This window comes from Rhinopithecus bieti, unplaced genomic scaffold (genome assembly GCF_001698545.2).
Source record: "Rhinopithecus bieti isolate Rb0 unplaced genomic scaffold, ASM169854v2 scaffold_12217, whole genome shotgun sequence".
In the NCBI taxonomy this organism is placed as follows: Eukaryota; Metazoa; Chordata; class Mammalia; order Primates; family Cercopithecidae; genus Rhinopithecus; species Rhinopithecus bieti.
This window is the reverse complement of record NW_016807111.1, coordinates 869908-891211: the sequence shown is the minus strand read 5'-3', so window position 1 is coordinate 891211 and position 21304 is coordinate 869908. Positions and strand designations below refer to the sequence as shown.

The 21304-nt window shown below is 37.6% G+C and overlaps 1 protein-coding gene across 1 annotated transcript in view; it reads right to left on the bottom strand.

Moving 5' to 3' along the window:
- The window catches only part of PDGFD (platelet derived growth factor D), a 121627-nt gene that overhangs the window by 41251 nt on the left and 59072 nt on the right, over positions 1 to 21304 (bottom strand). The window contains exon 4 of the mRNA XM_017880253.1: positions 696 to 758. Within this exon, the coding sequence (XP_017735742.1) occupies positions 696 to 758 (63 nt within the window). The remainder of the gene's footprint in view (positions 1 to 695; positions 759 to 21304) is intronic.

Below are 21304 nucleotides of genomic sequence, written 5' to 3'. Positions count from 1 at the left end.
ATGGGCAAGCTTCCTCTATGCTCTTGACCTTTTAGTAACAATTGCATTTATTGTCTTGTATTTTATTGCTACATAAATGCTACACATAGGATTGGTGAAAACAAGGTCTGCTCTTTCTGTGCAAAGTAGATAAGGAGACAGAATACTGAGAAGTGACTAAATTTAGAGGAAAACTGGAGCATGAACCATTTTACAGCTTCAGGGTGAGTTATGTTTTATATCCAAGTAAAATAGAATACATGCCTGATTTGCACTTAAGTTATCTTACTGTAAACATTGGGATTTTTCAAGTCTGAAAAGACCCTTGAAAATGCAAAGGTTAACATCTTCCCCAGGAATATTCAAAACCTATTTTGAAATTCCCCACTTGAGTGTAGGCCATGAACTAGTTTGATATGTTTGGACAGACCTTTAATTGGAATGCTCTGCTCTGAAACTGAAAAATATTTAAGATATTGCCTAGCCTGAGTTCCTACCATGCTATACTGGCAGTTCCTGGAAACCTTTCTGATAGACAGGAAAAAGGGTGTCTGACATAATCTATTGTAACCTGAATGAAATGGAGAAACACATCCTGTTTGAGATCTGTCTTTTGGTCAAGCCACAGGTCCTTAACGCAGGTGAAATCCTTTTGGGGTTGACCTTAGCTGTTCCATCCATTTCTTTTGCGGGCAATAGAGTAATAAATTACTTACTGAAATAGAGCTTGTGACTGATTCCCAGTTGGTCTCTGAAGCTGCTGCGGGTTGGAAATCTTCCTGGAAGGCAAAGAAACATCTATGTGAGTCAGTCAAACCTCTGTTCAAGTCATTATGTGCATGGTTTCAACATCTCAGCCTTCTGAATCTTTTCCCAACTAAGTGACAACAGAAATAGGGCTATATTCCTGCTGAACAGATCACCATTTGTCTTAAGCACATCTCAAGAACCCTTCTCATTCAAGACATGGACATTTTCTTGTAAGTACTGGTGACATGGAAAAAGCACAGGTAGGAATGCAAATTTTAACGTGGCCATCTACTAGCTGTGTGACCACAGACAACTGATAACCCCTCCAGTCCTCCCTTTCCTCAGCTGTAAGTGGCTAGTATGGAATCCTGACATTACAGGGCTGTTTTGAGAATTGAATGCATTAATTATGTAGTTACCAATGGCACCGAATAAAGTGTTTGATTAAAGAATAATAATTATCATCATTATTGACATATAGTGGGTTTAAACTAGGTTATGTATTATGTTCAATCTTGCCTGCTGACCTGGTCCCAAATATTGGTGATCTTTTCAAAGACACACTAACTTCCAAGGGGTTCTTCTTGACTCTGTCAACAAATACGAGGAAGGATGGCAGAGGAACAAAATGACTGGTAGTGACTAAGTACTGCCCATTTGGGGAAGGCAGGCCAAGGGCAGACCTGAAAACATTAGTTATCTCAGATAAGCCTGAGTGGATGTGTGATAGCAATGGATCACACAGAAAAAACTTCTCTTAAAAGGCAAACTTGTCTCCCATTTGTATATAACTTCCATGTTAATTACTACAGCACCAGGAAGTTTAAAAAACATTAAGGGAAGGAAAACTAATTCTGTCGTTTTTACAATCCACAGATGGCTTTCTGACCTTGGCAAAATAAATTACTTTAGTAAATTTCTTCCAGCCTTACCAGGGAGTAGAAGGTATTTTCAGAGGATACTGAGAAATGTTCAGCCACTCTAGTCTGACAGCATATTTACCCAAGTATACCTACTGAATGAGAGTTTAGTATCAGGTGTAAATTTCATTAACATTTTGAGGAGCTGGAAGTACATTTGTTAATTGGTTATGATGAGGCTGGTTTATATATAAATTTCCTGTGTTTAATAAAATTTCAGCTGATTACTGAGAGAGAACCGAGTTAAATGTGGGGTTCAAAGAATGAACAGCTATTAGAAACTGACTAGATGATGGGTTGACAGGTGCAGCAAACCACCATATATCCCAGAACTTAGAGGAAAGAAAGAAAGAAAGAAAGAAAGAAAGAAAGAAAGAAAGAAAGAAAGAAGAAAGAAAGAAAGAAGAAAGAAACTGACTAGACATTATTATTCTAATCATTTTTTTTTTTTTTTTTGAGACTGAGTCTCCCTTTTTCCCCAGGCTGGGGGGCAGGGGGGTGATCTCGGCTTACTGCAACCTCTGCCTCCCAGGTTCAAGCAATTCTCCTGCCTCAGCCTTCCTAGTAGCTGGGATTACAGGTAGGTGTGCACCACCACACATGGCTAAGTTTTGTATTTTTAGTAGAGATGGGGTTTCGCCATGTTGGCCAGACTGGTCTTGAACTATTGACCTCAGGTGATCTACCGACAGTGGCCCCCCAGAGTGCTGGGATTACAGGCATGAGCCACTGGACCTGGCCTTGTTATTCTAATCTTAATCCTAGGGAAGATAGGACAGAAACAGGAAATGTGGGATCTGCACTCTGCAAAACAGAATAGACACAAAAAGGACACTGAATTCCCACGGGGGAAAATGTGTATAATCAAATGAAGGCTGGCATTTAATGAGTCTTCGTAAGTCGGTGATCAGAGAAGACTGGCCAAGAAGCCAGACAGCCAGTGGCTTCTCCATGCCATGATGAGACTATTGGTGGAGGATATATGCCAGGTAAGGTAATGACATGAGCAATCTTCAGATCACAGAATTTTCATTTTCCCTTGTTCATTCAATATTTGTTAATCACCTGCTATTAGTACTTTCTAAGCTGTGGATAGGATCATGAGGAAATAAAAACTATTCCTACCTTCAAGGAATTTGAAATGTAAGCCCATAAATAAACAGGTGCAGTAAACTCATGTGGGTGTTCTGACACCAGTCTACTCAGCATGCCATGGAAAGTAGTAGATGATTGTACCTGGGGAGAAAGTGGGCTTGGAAAAATTTCACATAGGAAGTTGATTTGTTGGTAGAGCTTGGAAGATAAATAGATGGGTCTTGCAGAAAAGGTGGGTAGAAGACTCAAAGGGAGAGCAATGCTTAGACAAGGTGAGGAAAGTATACAGAAAAATAAACAACTTACTGGGGAAAGTATGAGTCATGCTGGGTATAGTGCGTTCCAGGTGCCTACACCATATACAGATGGAGATGTTCAGGGGGAAGTTTGCTATATGAGAATGGACTGCATGAGAGAGATGTGACCTTGAGATATAGATTTGGGAAGTATCAACACAAAAATGCAATTCAACAAAGTAAAGGGTTATGTTGACCATGTGTTAAAATCAGAGAAGGGAAAGTTTTAAATCTTGGAACTGGAAATAGTTTTAGAATTATCTAGTCAAATCTCCCTATTTAAACAATAAGGAAACTGGCCAGGAGCGGTGGCTTATGCCTGTAATCCCAGCACTTGGGAGGCCAAGGCAGGGGCATCACCTGAGGTCAGGAGTTCAAGACCAGCCTGGCCAACATGGTGAAAACCCGTCTCTACTACTACTACTAATAATAATAAAAAAAAATTAGCTGGGTGTGCCTGTAATCCCAGTTACTCGGGAGGCTGAGGCAGGAGAATTGCTTAAATCTGGGAGGCAGAGGTTGCAGTGGGCCGAGATTGCACCATTGCACTCCAGCCTTGGCAACAATAGGGAAACTCTGCTTCAAAAAAAAAAAAAAAAAACATAAAAATAAATAAAAAATAAATAAGGAAACAAATGCTTAGAGAGATAGTTGATGTGTTCTGTATCATGTACCCATTTTCTGGCAAAGCTAAGACCACCAAAGCTCATTTCTAAGTAGAAACTGTGTGGTTGGTGACCTTCCACAGTGTTATAGCTGCCTTGGACAATGTGTGTATAGGGAGAAAAACGATGGAACAGTTTCCAAAAGGGTAATCAGCAGAGCAGGAAAGGCATATAGTTGAGTGCTGGTGGGTGTCTCTATGAGGACACCCTTTGAAGTAGTCTTAGTTATTTAGATTTCATATCTATCCTTAAGAAATTCTGTGATTTCAGTTCATGTCCTTGCATAGACACATGGCAAAAATATTTTGCTAAGATTTTTTTAAACTGAAAGGAACTTTGGTCCACAAGCCCCTAAACAAATGTTACACAAGAACTTTTAGCTTCTTCACTGTCTGGGCTACAGGATTCCAGTTCGAAATTTTAATAAGAGCAAATGATAACAGATTTCATTAAACCCCAGATAAAACATAACTTTATCTTCTCTTAGCAACACAAATGTTAGACATTGAAAAGAAACCAACTGTTATGTTACTTCAGAAGTTTACCATTACTTATAGATGACATATTTAAATTAAGCGACATCCCATTAAAAGTAAAACACCGAACCTCCAAGGTTTTAGCCCTCAAAGGAGAATCTTGGCATAGGAGGATTTACCTGCAAAATCCACAATAGGATTATTTCTCATCTCTTCCACCATAACCTCCCAAGTCCACTTGGAAACCATCAAGTTTCCCAAGTGCCTGTTAGCTCTTCCCCTAGGGTCAGAGTTATCTCTTTTAATGGTAAATCAAATCACTTCTGTAGTCTGCTTAAAACCTTCCAATAGCTTTCCATTGCTCTTAGAATTTGGCAAAATAAGATCTGACTACTGTTTGCCTCTATGCACTTCTTTCCTCTGGTGTCCTCTGATTTGATAGCCTACCTTTCCCACTACCTCCACTCCTGCTACACTGGCCTTCTTTCAGCTTGCAAATAACACGACAAGCCTCTTCTCCCCTTAGGTTTAATTCACTGCTGTTCCTGCCTGGATGCACTTTCCCCAAATGCTCCAATGGCTGGCTCCTCATCATTTAGTTCTCTGCTCAAATATCTAACATCTTTGAGCATCCTATTTAAAATACTCCCACACTTGGTCACTCTATCTACTTAACCTGCTTAATTTTCTTTAAAGTATTTATGGTTATCTGAAATAATTTTATGTTTGTTTTATTGTTGACCATCTCCTTCCTCAAGTGAAATTACACTCCAGAATGGCAAAGATGCTGTTTATTTGTTCTTTATTCCGAGTTTCTAGCTGAGGTTTTAGAATACATTCCAATTTCTCTGCCTTCCCGTGTACACATAAGGATGATGATCAGCTGCTACTTGCTAGTAGCAAGCCAGTAGTTTACAGCCAGCGTCCATTCTGAGTGGTTGGTCCCTATGCCATACTATTTGTTATATACCCTTAATATTATCCTGAGCAGACTGCTTGCTCTTCAAACTCCAGACTAATGGAAGACAAACTCCTTTTCGTGGGTGCTCTTAGCAAAACAGTGCACTTACCGTTACTTTAAGAAATGTTAAAATAGAACAAACAATGAAGAATCATTTAAAACTATATTAAAACAATTCAGTTTACAAAGAAAACATTTCTGTTCTTTGGTATAGAAAACTTACATAAGTGCTTTACAAGCCATGTCTCATTATTCTAAGGGGAGATAACTCTTTACTAGCTCCTAGAGGGTGGTACACATCTCTTGACTTCCTCACCTCCTGCTCTGGAACTGTAGTATCTTCCCTCCTAACATAAAGGAGCTGGTATTTTAGTTACCTTGTTCCTATAGTCCACGTAGGGAATCTAGCACTGTGGCGCTGTGTGTACCTTACTGCACCTTACAGAGACCATCTGGGGGTCTGATGACCTCCCTTGAGATATGAGCAAACTGAAGTTCAGAGAGCCAAATGGGTTGCCCGGCATCTCCCAACTAATTATGACTACATTTAGGACGAGGACCCAATTAGCTATTGTGTATCTCTTAGTCGCATGCTCTTTCCAACCCACCAAATAATGTTATATGTCATTCTATAATTATAGACATCTTAATCTGCATTGCCTTAATTAATAAAATTAATTTATATCATTAAAATAATTTATCCTCAGCTTAATTCCTCACATTAAAATAGTTCATAATTACATTTTGGCAGTGAAACTAATCATTTGGCATTTTGAAGCAAAACTCCCTCACTCTCTGCATTTTACTATTAAGCTTTGGAACACAGATATGATTCTCAAATTTTCACTTTCTAAATAGTTTAGGATGCACAGTTTGGTTTCTGTTAGAAAAGTGTTATAGACTCGAAAGTTGGAGAGATGTGTACAAACAAAATCTTAAAGTGCTACATGAAAACACAGATAAATATTAATGTAAGTGTAGTGTGGAAGAGATATTTCTAAGCATTAATGCCAAAGTCGGAAAGCATAAAAATCAATACACCTTACATATACAAAATGTTATATAAATCTAAAAGAGATCAAAAACAAAAGTAAAACCATAAGGACAAGCTAGTAAACATACTTGTAACAGATATAACAGGTAAACAGCTAACATCCTTAAAATAAAACGAACTCATAAATCAAAAGCTTATACAAGAGTATGTTCCATATCATACAATACTGCTAGAAAAAAAATGTACAGATATATGAAGCAGGACTGAAAAAGTATTCACAAAAAATTAATATTGGTTAGCACTGATATATTCTTATTTTCTTCTTTTTGTATATACGTTTTAAAATGTCATAGTAAACACCTAGTTTGAGTAAAACAGTAAATTTCTAAAACTACAATGGAAAAGAAGAAATGGACTGGATGTGTGTACACACATTACGTATCAAATGACAGACAAGCCTTTAGGGGTGAATGATCACAAATCATTTACCTGTACTTAGCACAAATCAAGAAGGTTTGTTTATCTTATAAAGAGGATTATTTATAAAAGAAAAGAGGAATTACTCAACATTTATGATATCATTTATTGAATGGTGTCATCCATGTATTCCATGGTAGGAAATAAAAGCGTTCTTGTAGATGTGTTTCTCACCAATTACTAAAAGAGAATTGTTCAAAAACTGGACTACAAAGAGTTTTAGCATGGTCACATTTGGCTCTATTAAAACATGGCTAATACAACACAAACTTTTAACATCTTTAAAAGCAGCTATGAAAACATGCAATGAACCATCAGCTCAGGGTCAGTCAGGCATTTGTCAGGCTCAATTTGAGAACAATTCACCCACTGAATTGTTCCAACAATTCACCCACTGAATTGTTCTATATGGCTGAAAGCAAATATAGCTGGGGCTATAATAACACTACAAATAATAAATGTTCTCAACAAAAATCCTTGCTATTAAAGAATAAGATATGAGTGGGAATTTCCATTTTCAGAAAGGGTTTCTCCAGAGAAACTTTCTTTTCAGATTCCTTACCATTGGATATCTGGGTCCCATACCAGAGAGGGCAGTAGATATATTACAAGCTAACAAACAATCCACTCATTCCTTCACCAGAGCAACCCTGCACACATTCAACCACTAACTGAGCAGCAGCAATGGATGTCCAAAGGAATCCCTCTCCTGTCCCTTGATAGTGGAGCTAGGGACTCTTGTCCTTTAAGTCTTTGCAGACAGCTGTTCCCAGACCAATACTTCAAACATTTGGGATGATTAGTTGTACCACCTGTTCCTGGATCTCACGGAGGATGGCTGTTTATTTTTATCCTAGGTGATTATGCTGTATTTGAGTAGATGAACCACAAACTATTCATGGCTAGAGGGATGTGTCTCACCAGCACTTAAAACATATGCAGTTACTTGGGAGTTTTTATAAAGCTTTCAAATAAAACGATCTTTAACTTACCAAGGACGACTTATTTGGGGAAAGTTTCAAAAGACATTTGTCAGTGTATTTTCTCTCATTCTGAAAGATTTTATTCTGTTTGCTGCTTTATATTCACTTCTCAGAGGCAGAAAATAAAGAAATCTCTCTCTTAATTGTATCTGTGCTTCTTGATTGAGTTAATGCTTAGAGCTTTTGAATTTCTAAATGCTTAATGCTTTTGATTTTCAAAAGAAACACCTCTAAGCATTCAAAAGAAAGACAAAGGAGTTTGTTAAGATTCATAACACAGTAATGAACAAATACATGATCAACATCCATTACTTCAATAAATTCTAAGTTTGTTTGTTCATGACACTCTGCTCTGTTCATGACCCACTGAGGGAAATCCAAATAAAGCCAAACTTGGAGGCCTGTGTCCTGGGATTACTCTATAGGGAAATCCTTTTGAATAAAGGCTTTTGATACTTCAGTACCTGAATTTCTGGCATGCAGACCCAACAATGTATGTGGAAATGATATTACACTAATGTCTTAATGTCTACAGGAATAGAATAGAGCAAAAGTTAAAAACCCTTAGAATCAATAAAACTCTGTAGCCCAACCAAAACTTAACAAGTATACTTTCTTTACAGACTCATCATCAAACTAGCTCTTCTACACATAATATGGTAAAGGCCTTGGCAGGCAGCCAGATTTTATTGACTAGAATATTTAATACAAGGATATCAAGAGTCTAAGAATCAATAATTAACAAGAATCAAAGAGCATCTTCCAAAGTTAGAGAATTTGCCTGTGAAATTTTATAATATGTGTTTCTTAGAGTTACAAGAAGCCCTGGATAGGAGCTTTCTGTTATAGTAAAAATATCTTTAATTAAATAAAGGAATTTTAATAAGAAATATAGATAAGACACGCAGATTTTCACTGATTTAAGAGTTAATTTTATAACATTTTCATTTATCATTATTGACAATAAAGTACAATGTTTAAATTTAGAACTGCTAGAATTCATTAACCAATCATCCATGTAATCTTGGTATAGTGTCAAGATATTTTAAAACTTCATTTTCTTCCTACATTATGAGAAAAGGAACTTTTATACTTGCTAGTTTCTGATTTCTTCAGATTGAACTTAGTTTGGGAATTTGATCTCGATATAGTAAGGAGAGATTAGAGCAAACCCCAGTCCAGCAAGCTAAGAAGAGAAGGGGTCATCGATTCAAAAGAGGTCATGAGAATGATACTCAAGAACTAGAGAGGATCAATGTGTGTTTGCAGATAGAGAGAGGGGTGCCACATATCAAGGGGCTGCACAGAAATTTGCAAATTGCAAAATACTACTTTGTTAATAGCTTCCATGGTGTTTGGTCATACTAACTGGTAAGTGAATATTTATTTATTTATTTATTTATTTATTTATTTATTTATTTTTTTTGAGACGGAGTCTTGCTCTGCCGCCCAGGCTGGAGTGCAGTGGCCGGATCTCAGCTCACTGCAAGCTCCGCCTCCCGGGTTCACGCCATTCTCCTGTCTCAGCCTCCCGAGTAGCTGGGACTACAGGCGCCCACCTCGTCGCCCGGCTAGTTTTTTGTATTTTTTAGTAGAGACGGGGTTTCACCGTATTAGCCAGGATGGTCTCGATCTCCTGACCTCATGATCCGCCCGTCTCGGCCTCCCAAAGTGCTGGGATTACAGGCTTGAGCCACCGCGCCCGGCCAAGTGAATATTTAATTTACACCTAGAGAAATACTACAGTACTTCTACAATCTGTTGCCGAAAAGCTAGGTTCAGATTTAAATTTTGTGACTAGTTGTTTAGGATTAAAAAAAAAAAAAAAAACCGGGGATTAATTATTTTGCAGTAATGCCTGACACTTATGGAGCATAGATTTTATGCCGGTGACTATATGAAATGCTTTCCATAAATTATCTCATTCATCATTTCTACAGTAGCTTTAAAAGATGAGGAAGCAGACAGACAGGATGCAAGCCCTATCATTAAGGAAGTGCCACAGATACCTGAACCTGTAGCTGAGTCTCTGTGCTCTCTCATCTTTGTTGAATAATTCCTCTTTTCTTTTATAAATAATCCTTTTTATAAAATAAACAAATCTTCTTGATTTGTGCTAAGTTCAGGTTTTCATAAATTCCTTAAATGCATTTCAAAAAGAACATCTGATTCAATTCACCAGTGGTCTGAAATTTATTAAAGATTGTACTTTTGATATTGCTAAGCCAATCTTAAAGATTGTTTATACCAGGCTAAAATGAATGACTTAGGAAATTATTCCTGTTCCTTAGGAAAATTAGAAGTTTGAAATGAAAAGAAGAAATATTGACTTGAATTATTCATATTTTCATTTTCTTACAGGGAGCACAATGCTTGGTACATAGTGAGCACTTTTGTTTGTTAGGTTTGTTTTTACTATTGTGGTTAAGAGAGGAAATATTGTTTCACGCTCAGAATTCAACAAACCATTTCACGCCTCTGTGTTGAAATTCACACTCCCAATAACTGCTAAATTTCTCTGTACTTGACTGATGTTATATAAATAGATTTTCTTAATGGTGGCCAAAAGCTAGTTACATTATTAAAACCAATAATTAGAGAAAATGGGAATTACAAACAGTATGAAGATTAAGTCCATGTCACCAAAATCTCTTAGCTAAAATCATTATCTCCGAAAACTCAAATTATTCCATTACTAATTAAAACTCCTAAGATCTGAGTTTAGGGAGAAAATACCATTTGAAGTCTAAAAGCCAAAGCCACAGTCAACACAGCTGGTATGGTACCATGAAAAAGAGCACTCATGAAATGTTACTCAGCAAGTGATGGGATTATAATGTAAACGAGAACATCTTCTAAGAGAATCAGTCATAAAGTATTAAAAAAGCTGTCCATTCTTTTTAAAAATATGAGTATTTCCTAGCGAGGCGACATTGTTCTGTGACACCTTTTCCCTCTACACATTCATCCTTATCCTTACAGTGGACCCAGTGTTCATTCATCAGAGCTGCCACCCATCATAATTATCACTTGACACTATGGGCTATACTGAATATAAAATATTTAAGAGTCATGTTACTACTATACAGCTATGTAAATGAAAAAAAAGTAATTCAACGTACCTTTTTCTTGACCTGACATCTTTCTAAGGGGATTTCCAGACTCATTCATGTGGTTAAACTAGAGAGATGGTTAATGTAAAGTCTGAAACAAAAGCGTAGGACTCATACCCTTGCAAATCACTCTTCTCACAAAAGGTAAGATTCGTATATTCTTGACTTTGTACTTCCTCTTTCCACTCCCCAGTCAACTAGTCACTAACCAAGGCAGCTGGCACATTTCTGATCTCAAAAGCAGGCTTGCTATCTGGGCCCATTAGGTGAACTTGTTGGAACTGAGTGCCAAGCACACAGGTCATGAGTTTCAGAGTGTGCTAAGTACAGGTTTTCATAAATTTCTAAGAATTTATGAGAGAGCTGATAAAGCTTTACAAAGAGAAAAAAATACTGTTGCCAAATGCCATGGTTAACATCAGTGAAAGAGACTTCCTGGGGGCAAATGCCTGACTCAGTCTGTAGGATTTCATCCCTCCAAGTAAACAATTTAAAGTCTTCTCCTCCAGGCTGGGAGGATCATTTTGGAATAGGATAAATGGTAATTAAATGAGAGATCCTGCAATTTAATTTCTATTAGTTCATGTGTATGGGCGTTCGAAATTCCTTTTTACTTTTGGTTATCATCAGTTAACAGGAACATCCTTTACTTTGAGCAGTTATTGCACTAGCAATATTCATCAACAGTTTTATGGGTGAAAACACTAGGCTTTGCACAGCAAAATTTTAATCCCAGATTGGTTCTCCTTTGCATCTTGCTATAATTTTTTTTGTACCATTACATCTGTGTACTTAGAGAATGCAAATTTACTGCCATATTCATCTAAACCAAAGATAATTACAAAGGTATTTTGGTGCCAAAAGGATAAACTGCATTCCAGAGTGAAAGGAAAAACAGGGATTGGGTGAACTATTGCTTCTCCTCTACTGCACTGGGACAATTCAGAGCTGACTAGGTTATTACCCACGCCCAAGAATTAGCTGAGATATTCTTTGGACATGGATTTTTTTTGGCAGGCCTCATGCCTCACACTTACACTTTAAACTGTGATTTATTTATTTATTTTTAATTCTTACCAGTTTGGAAGTTGCAAGGGATCTCATAGACTACTGAGTTCCGAGTTTTATTCACTATTTGAGATTTTTGAATGACCAAAGTATGTAAGTCATTGAGCAAGGTGTTGGCTATGCATGGATGCATGGGAAGCAAAACTGACCTTAAAAGAAATGTGTTGTCTGGATGAATTCTAATGTCCCACTCTTGTCATTCCTTTGTATATAAGCAGCTTTAAATTTTTTAATGGCTTACCATTATCTTGAATTATCTTGTGTCTTAGTCAGTTGGAGTGGCTAGAACAAATTTCCACAGGATATGTACCTTGCAAAGAACAGAAATTTATTTCTGACAGTTCTAGAGGATGGGAAGTCCAAGACCAGAGTGCTGACATGGTTGGACTCAGGTTTGCAAATGGATGTCTTTTTGCTGTGTCCACACATGGTGGAGACAGAGATCTTTTCTCTCGTGTCTCTTCTTATAAGGGCACCAATCGCATCAAGAGGGCTCCACCTTCATGTCTTATTTACCTCCCAAAGGCTCCACTTGTCAATACCATCACAGTGGGGATTAGGATTTCAACAGATGAGATTAGGGAAAACACTCACATTCAATCCATAGCATCTTACTGACTTATTTCTGTACTTGTTTCCAAGTTTGTGTCTTTCCATTAGGGTGTAAGCTCCTTAAGGGTGGAAATGTTTTCTAACTTTCTCATTGCTCTCCCACCAAGTACCTACAACAGGGCCTGTTAACCTTTTATATTTAATAAATAGTGTTGCAATGGAAGAATGAATAGTCATTGAATTGCTGTGAGATTCAAATGAGATGAGTAATGTAAAGTCATAGCATATTGACTGTTAAATAGCAGATGGTAATAAATATTTGTAGAATGAGTAAATGAATAATCCAATCTATAAAAATAAATGCTCTACTGGGGTCATAAGCAAAGTCTCATAGGTCTATAGGGGAAAGAATGATTTAAGTTCATTTAGGAAGGCTGGAGGAAGGTCTCAGAAGAAGTGGCCTTGGAATTGACTTCTGAATGATAATTAAGGATTTTGATAGGGAAGCAGGCAGGTGAAGGAGAGAGCATGCACTAAAGCAGAGAGTGGCATCATCTGGGATGTGTGAGTATGTCATGTGCCCAAAGTAACAGACAGGAAATTAGACTGACAAAGAAGGTGCAGGACAAATCAGAGGATCCTGAAGACCACACTTGGGATTTTTTCTAAACCATCTATTCAGCAATTCATTTAATCATTCCTTCAACAGGTATTTATGGCTTCTACTACTAATGACTGCACAGTTCAAGGTATTGGAGAAAAAGAAGCAAAAATAACTTCAATGTCACTGCTCTCACAGAGCTGTCATCCTGACCACCCTTATTCTACATACAGGAAACTCAGCCCCAAAGGGTTAAGTGTCAGTGTTACTTGCCAATTGGTGCCTGCAGCCCAGGTCTCTTGACATACTGTACTGCTACACTAAGTTGTAGGAAACTGGTTGTTAATATAGCCACATCTTCACCTCCTCTGCTCACATGTCTCCTTTTCAGTGCATGCGAAAAAAACAAAGAACATTTTTTTATCATCTGGAATTCAGCGAACTTAAGTAACATAATGGAGTTCCTAGGAAACAAACACGAAACAACAGATAGCTATTCAGGGAAATGAGGGTGGTGGAAAAAATTTGAAGACAAGGAATTTGGTGCTGTTGGTTTGGAAAATCTTTTTGAAATGTCCATAATCTTTTAAGGCAAACTTAGAATTAGGAGTCATTCCTTATTTTGGTAATCAAACCCCTCAAATTATAATAGCATTTTCCTCAAATACAATTTAGTTCTATCTTATCCCTTAGCAGGGTACAAAATTACCTTTCTTTTTCAAAGAAGAGTTAGAATGTTTTCCTGATCAGAGGATTCAATAGATGAGAATCCCTTAAGTACTTTATGATGACCCTTGAGGTTGGTCAGCAGGAATTGATTTGGAGGAATTACTAAAAGCTATCTCTAAACCCAGCAGGAATCATAAAGATGCTTGAATACAAATGGCCCTGGATGGCTTTCATCAAAGGAACTCTAAGTACAAACAAAATAAAAGCAAACTCCATGCCTGTAAATGAAGAGGAGGCAAGTTGAGAACCCCTTTTGCTACTTATCTTGCCAATAAGGCCTGCACTGTTTTGGATGGTAGAAAAGATTTGATAATCACCATGTTAAAGCATTTTTAAAAACTGATGTTGGAGACAGAGCACTCAATTGAGTTACATATGGAATTACATATGGAACACCGACTGTGTGACCTTAGGCAAGGTAAAGCCTCTATGCTTTAGATTCCTGATTGTAAAATGGGAAAAATATCTTCTTTCCTCCATAAGGTTAGTTTGAGGAGTAAATTAGATAATTCACATGAAACTATCTGGCCCAGGTAGACATTCATTACATTCTTTCCAAAATGAATACAATCTTTCTAATATATTTCTTTTTATTTGAAAGATGGCTATATTAATACCTCCACAGAGATGGGAATCACCTGTTACAAATTCTAGAGTCAGACTCTCTGCATTCAAATTCCAACTTCTCCACTTACTAGCCAGAGACCTTGTACCAATTACTTAACTTCTCTGTGCCTCAATATTCTTATCTGAAAATGGAAATAATTCCTACATCAGGGGGCTGTTTAGAAGATTAAACAGATCGTGCTACCTGTAAGGCTATCAGAAAAGTGCCTGCCACATAGAAAGTGCTTAGCCTTCACACATTTTCACATTTTTTCCAAGGAAAAAATGTTGGTGCATCAAACTTACAATGGCCTAACGTACTATCATCTAGAATGTGCACGAAGATTTTGAAATTTTCTGAAAGCTTTAACATCTCCTATCTCATTTCACTCTCCCTATCACTATATGAGCTGAGTATAGGCACAGATACATTAGATAAAATAGTTTGGGCCTTCTCAAAGAGGACATTTTTCAGGTTTCCTGGCTGGTCATTTCTATCATCATTAGATAAAAGAACATGTAATTTCTTCTTGTTTTTTTTTTTTTTTTTTTTTTTTTTTTTTTTTTTTCCCCTGGGGAAAAAGGAAATGGCAAACAATCCTTCACCACCCCATAATTATCTACAATATCGTTCATACAAAAGTAGTTCCTCACCATCCCCAGCAAAGTATTGAGTGCCTACCCATTGCTAGTACTGTTTTAGGCATTGGGCATACATGGGAAACAAACCAAACAGCCGATTTGGCATGTGAAATGGGAACAGGCATATATAACAGTACTTTGCTGGCTGTAAATTACCATTTATATATCTAAAGTACTGTTTTATTTAATATAGTCTTCAAAATGTCAAATAAAACATCTTAAGAGGACAAGACCTTTTTTCAGAAATAAAGGAATTTAAAGATTAAAAACTATTCCTATGCAAGCTACTAATTTATACAGGAATTTAGTTTGTTCTTGGACTGAGTCATCTTTTATCCAGCCTCCTATCTCTCGATAAAATATTTCTACATCCCAACTAATTATTGCTGTTTCTAACTCATGAATTAAAGCTTGTAATTTGGGGGCTATAGGACACTTTACAAATCATTTGCCAATGCTTTTGACTTAGAGGTACTGTGTTGCTCATCTCTATGACATTTAGTCTTGCAGAGCTTCTCCCTAGTGCCCTTCCTGTGGGAGGGGTTTACTTCTTGCTCCCATGATGGCAGGCTTGGTCATGTGATTTGCTTTGACCAACACAATGTAAGTAGAAGTGATCAATGTCACATTTGACCAGAAACTTTAAAACACATTGTATGTACTTCTATTGCTCTTTTTTTCTCTGTTATAAGAATAGCTTGTCCCAGAAGTGAACTGATTCTTCAGCCTGGATTCCCAACTGAAGAAGCTACATGGGGCTCAGCTAAAGGTGATTAGCAGCTGATATATAACATGAATGAGAAACAGACCTTTGTTTTTATAAGTCACTGACATTTCAGGGTTGTTAATGCAGCATAACCTAGCAAACTATTGCTATTTCAGAAATCAATGTCCAGAGCCATTGATTTCCAATGAGGCTGCTTCTAACTCATGAGAGAGCCAGGACTAGATCCCATGTCTCCTACCTTAGTCCAGATTTTGTGTACTCTAGCATATGCTTTAAGAAAAGCAGGTCCTTTTCTTGGTCACACATTTTCTTTTCTTTCCCATATCCATTAGTGGCAAAATATGAACACTGCCCTACCTACCCGGAGGCACCATGCTAATCTCTATCCAACCCTAATAAAAGGAAAACCATTTTGGTTCCAGAGATGATGGATCATTTGGGAGGGCTGAGGTGCTGTCCTCTGTGAGGTGCACAGGGAGCAGGTGCAGTCCACATGGAAGACAGAAGAAGCAGTGGTACTACTGGTCCAGTTAGGAGTAAGGTACTCATTTACTTTGATTCTAAGTGCTACTTCAAAAGGCATCAAAATATTTGTGCTCTGAACTATTAGATAACTGAAGTACAGGTTAAACTTTTTGTAATATTCTAGCCCGTATCATTTCAGGTGATATTTATATTTACATTTTAAAAAGGTAGAAGTAGTCCACAAGGTAGTGGAGCGGGAAGAGGGTAATCACATACTAGATGTATTTGATAGACAGTAATCCTTCTTCCAACATAAGATCAATAGCATGAGTATAGGTTCCCTCAAGAAACACTCTGGGCATTTAAAATAAATCCTCTGAAAAGGAAAACTTTTTATTTTATATGAAATGATATGTAGACCTTGATATACAGACACGGAACAACATTCACTCTGCTCTCTCTGCATTTGATGTGAGAAGCCGGGGGAAACTTAGCAGTTAAGACAGCTCTTCAATAGCCATCTTTTCAAGTACTATTCTGAAGATACAGTAAAAATATACAACATAACCACAGGATCTTTCCTTTTACATAATGGATTCATTTAGAGAAGATGTTAAGGGACTTAAGTGAGAGAAGACGTTAGAGATCATCTCGTTCACAGTTACACAAAATGCGACAATTGTTTATCATCATCAAAAGTGGTCAGCCAGGTGCTATATCTTTATTTTCAGCTGCCAAAGCTCTATTTTAAAGTAAATCCAGCAGCTGTAAAAATTCCCCCTTGATATCTGAATTGGATGCAAAGTTTTGCACAATATTGTGTGCACTGCCATGTTAATGGGATATGTATAGGTAGAAATAAAACAATTGATATTCAAAGCTCTTGTTTACATGCAGAAAAGAGCCTAGTACTCAAGGCAAGGGCAGCAGAGGGTTGGGGTTGGGTAGAGTTCATGGTCCAGCTCACTCCATCTATCACATTCACATACTGACCGTGATAGTCTCGATCTTAATGTGCAATTCATTGCCCTTGAGAGGTCCTATCATTCTGACTGACAGGTTTAGAGGAGGCCTTCTCAACAACAGGAACACCTGCACTGAGCAAAATGGAAAACCCTGACACTTCAACAGCCTCTTGGGATCCAGGCTGTGGGAAAGAAAAGCCTCTTCCACGCAGCAGATGAGAGAGGAAGCACCGGTGGCATGTGTCCCTGGTCTAGGGCTTTCTCTTCCAGGCCCAGATTCAGCAAGTTGACAGTACTGGGGGCCCCTGCCTTTGCTATTTATCTATTTCCAAATAGGACAAGGAAAAGGAGACTTATTTCATAACTCCTTATGATGTGGGGAAAGAACTGTGCAATAGCATTTAATACATAAAAGACAACAACTATTTGGGTCAGCAAGAAACACCTAATTAGAATCACTCTATTCCCAGCATGTTTCAGATGCTTCCTGATTAGTTATGGGGGACAGAATGCGAGTGGAGGAGGAGGGAAGAAGGACTGTTCAAAACGCAAGAATACTGCATTTAATCACAGTCAAATAATGCTGGGTTAAGAAAGCTAGCTATTTTCTTTACTGATACTTTCGGTGGCTCCATTCATATTTTCTCATTTCTCCTCAAAAATGACAGTCAATCTCTACAGTTATTATTCAGCCAGTGCATATATTAGATTTCATCAAGATAAAGGAAAGAAAAACATCCCCAGTAGTCCTGTGTGGAGAGAGGAAGATACTATCTTTTTAAGAGCAACAACAACAAAAAGCGCCATAAACTTTTATAGAAGATAAGAATATAAGGTAACAAGAATCTCCGCTCTCAAGAGAGTGCTGCATTATCCTCTGCCAACTTCGTAGTTTACTGATGGGATTGAAGGCTGATGATTTATTGTAAACGGTAAAGAATATTGCTTTTGGGAGCTGTTTTAGCCTGGACTCCATATTCTCTCCAAAAATAAAAAGGAAACTTTAAATTGGATTTCTGACATTGGTTGAGTGTTTTCAGCCCAAAATCTTTTAAGTAGATTAATTTTAAAATGGGGCACCACAGGCACAATATCACTTCCAAGAGGCTATTGCTTTGTGAAGCCTTCTAGACAGACCCCTGAATCGCTGTAGGCACAACCCTGATACCCTTGATGCTTTCACTGATCACTCACTCTTCTCTCCTGTAACGAAAGCTTTATTCTCCCCAGAAAATAGTGCTTCCCCCGAGGCCTACCAAATGAGAGCTCCCACTCTGAAAACCCTGCTAGGCTGAGGAAAAGTGAGGGCAGGATGCCTGTCTTCTGGCTTCATTCTAGCACTTCCAAACCATTGATATTTTTAGTCTAATACTTTCATATAACCCCAAATATAAAAGTTATGAAAGGGATGCCACCCAGAGGCAATCAATATTATTGGTTCCTTACATGTTCTTTAAAAGATATTGTAGGCATGTAAAGGTAAGCTCATACACAGATACTTCCTCTCAAACTCAGGCCACTCAACTATTATTCCCTGTTTTCACTCTGTATATTGCTTCCTTTCCTGAAGTCTTGGTCATTTCCCCACATTCACTAAGGACCATGTCAACTGGGTTCCCGTATTTGTCTCCACCCCTTGTTACCACCATCCCCGATAATGTTAGTGCCTTTGGTTTGCAGCCCTTTGAATCTTTGAACTCAAATAACCCTTATTATGTACCCCAACTTCTGCAACTCCCTCTTAATTTGAAATCTTAGATGCAAAATGCACTCTGTGACTATGCTCTCCATATCCTTGTGTATCTCTCTTGCTAATATCTCTCTCTTCAACCTCACTGAGCCCTCCAGACTTCACCCCTCTATATTCCCATGTTATCAGCCTTCTATTGATCTCAGAGGCCCCAAAATTCATCACTTCGGCTTCTCTTATCAATACTCCCTTGCAATGTGGCTGTCCAGTGGCATTCACCCTTCAAAATCCCTTCTCTAGGTCAATCAACTAATCAACAGCTAGACTCCTCCATCTGGATTTCTGGAGGAGAAAAATTACAAACCCAACAAACTGTGTTACTTTCTTTCATCCATATCTTTATTCTCTTCTTGTTTGTCCCTTGCAATCTCTTTAAAACTGTTTGTCTCTACCATCTTAAAATATTTCCTTGATTCTAACCTTCTCTCTAGGTATCAATTATTCAAATCCTTGTCCCTTTACAGTCAAGCTTCTTGAAGCAGTTTATACTTGTTGCTTACTGCAATTTTGATTCACTCTTCATCCCATGGCAGCCTGGTTCTTGCTCCACCACTCTGAGGTAAAGACTCTTACTAATATTTTTAATAGCTTCTGAATTGCCAAAGCCAATGCAACTTCAAACCTTTGTTTTACGAGACGTCTTTCTTGCATTAACATTGTTGATGACTCCCTCCTTAATGTCCCTCCCCCTTGGCTTTTGTAATATTATGCTCTGGTGTTCTCCCTTTACCTCTCTATCTATGTCTTCTCTTGAGTGCCTTCTTTTAATGTCTTCTCAAATTGTCAGCATTTCCCAGAAGTCTGTTACTCAATACTTGGCACCTGAGTAAACTCACTGACTTTGCTGGCTTCAGCGATAATTTATACATGAATGATGTCTGTCTCCATATCCCAGGCCAAGAAATCTTTGCTGAGATCAGATCGTTTTCCCAAATTCCCTCTGACCATCTCCTATGGGACGTCCCATAAGCGCCTCAAACTCAACAGGTTCAAAATATTATTATCAAATTTTCCATAAAACCTACTCATCGTCGTCCTGTGTTCCTTTTCACAGAAAAATACCACTCTCTTCACTGAATTGTGTATATCCTACACCTGAATATCACAGTAAAATATACCCAAATTAATCTCCAAATCTTTCAGGTTATTATCTTTCTCAATTCTTGCGCAGCTTCAGTCTGTCTTCCATTGGCCTACCATATTGGTCTTCAAAAACAAAATCGAAAAATACAGCACTACACTACCCATGTAACTTCCAAGTCCCACATCTTTCAGAAGTTTGCAGTCCTTTGATAAGCACATAAAACCCTCATGATCTGGGTCCTGTATTCCTCTCCAACATCATTTCCAGCCAGTGGCTCATGTTTTTCCAGGCTTTCAGAATTACTTTATGCTTTGTCAGTGCTCTTAAATTTGCATAGGCTATTCCCTTTGCATGGAAAGTTCTCCCAACTCTTTCCCATTTATCTAATTACACTTCATCATTTAGAACACAAATGAAACCACATCCTTTGAGAAATATCTTTAGGTCAGACATAGATGCTCCCTTCTCTGTGTCTCCACAGTATACAGAGACTTTCACAGTATACTTTTTCATCAACTTTCATGCTTACACAGTAGCCAGTATAGTGCCTGGTAAATACTGGGCTCTCAATAAAGAATGAATGAGCTCCTAGGGCATGTTGTGACACATTCGCAAATTCTTAATGAAGATTATTAGCTAGAAATTTAATTACTATGTTCAAATACCATATTTTCAGGTGGTGAACTCACCTCTTTTTAAAACCAACTTTATTCATATAGGTGGCTTAAAGTGAAATGTTAGCTTAAGGGTTACTATTATTTCTATTTTTATACATTTCTAAGTGTGTGACAACTAAAGGCTCTATAAAACCACTTCCTTGGCAGCAAGAGAGAAGTTACTATTTAGTTTTACACCAAGGCTTTTTTTTTTTTTCTGGAAAGTGGTTGAGGTATCACCCTTAACATGAATGCTATAAAGTCCTGGGTATCAGGTGACTTATTTATTTTAAGGCTGTGTGAAAATAATATTTTCTCTATATTTTTGTCCTGTGATATATTAGAGCTACTCCTTCAGGGGCTTTTAATATTAAAATTCAAGATATTGCAATGATTTTCATTCATTCAACTCTGCTAACAGAGTTCTTGTCTTTCAAAATTTTATTCACTACCCACATTTAGCTTAATTTAGGGATGAAAAATACAGATTCTAGCAGCAATAAAATACCCAGACAATGAAAACAAAATAAAATCAGTGGTTTTTATAATAACATTAATTCTGGACCTGGAGAATGCTAAAATTTTCATGTGTAAACAAGGATCATCTTAGAAGACAGAAAATACTCATATTTAAAAATAAAGACTTAGAAATTTAAAAGAATAGTTTCCCTGACATAGATCTCCATGCCTAATCAACTTGAAAGACACAGAGATGTCTATGCTAATTATACACACTACCCATTTAAGAGG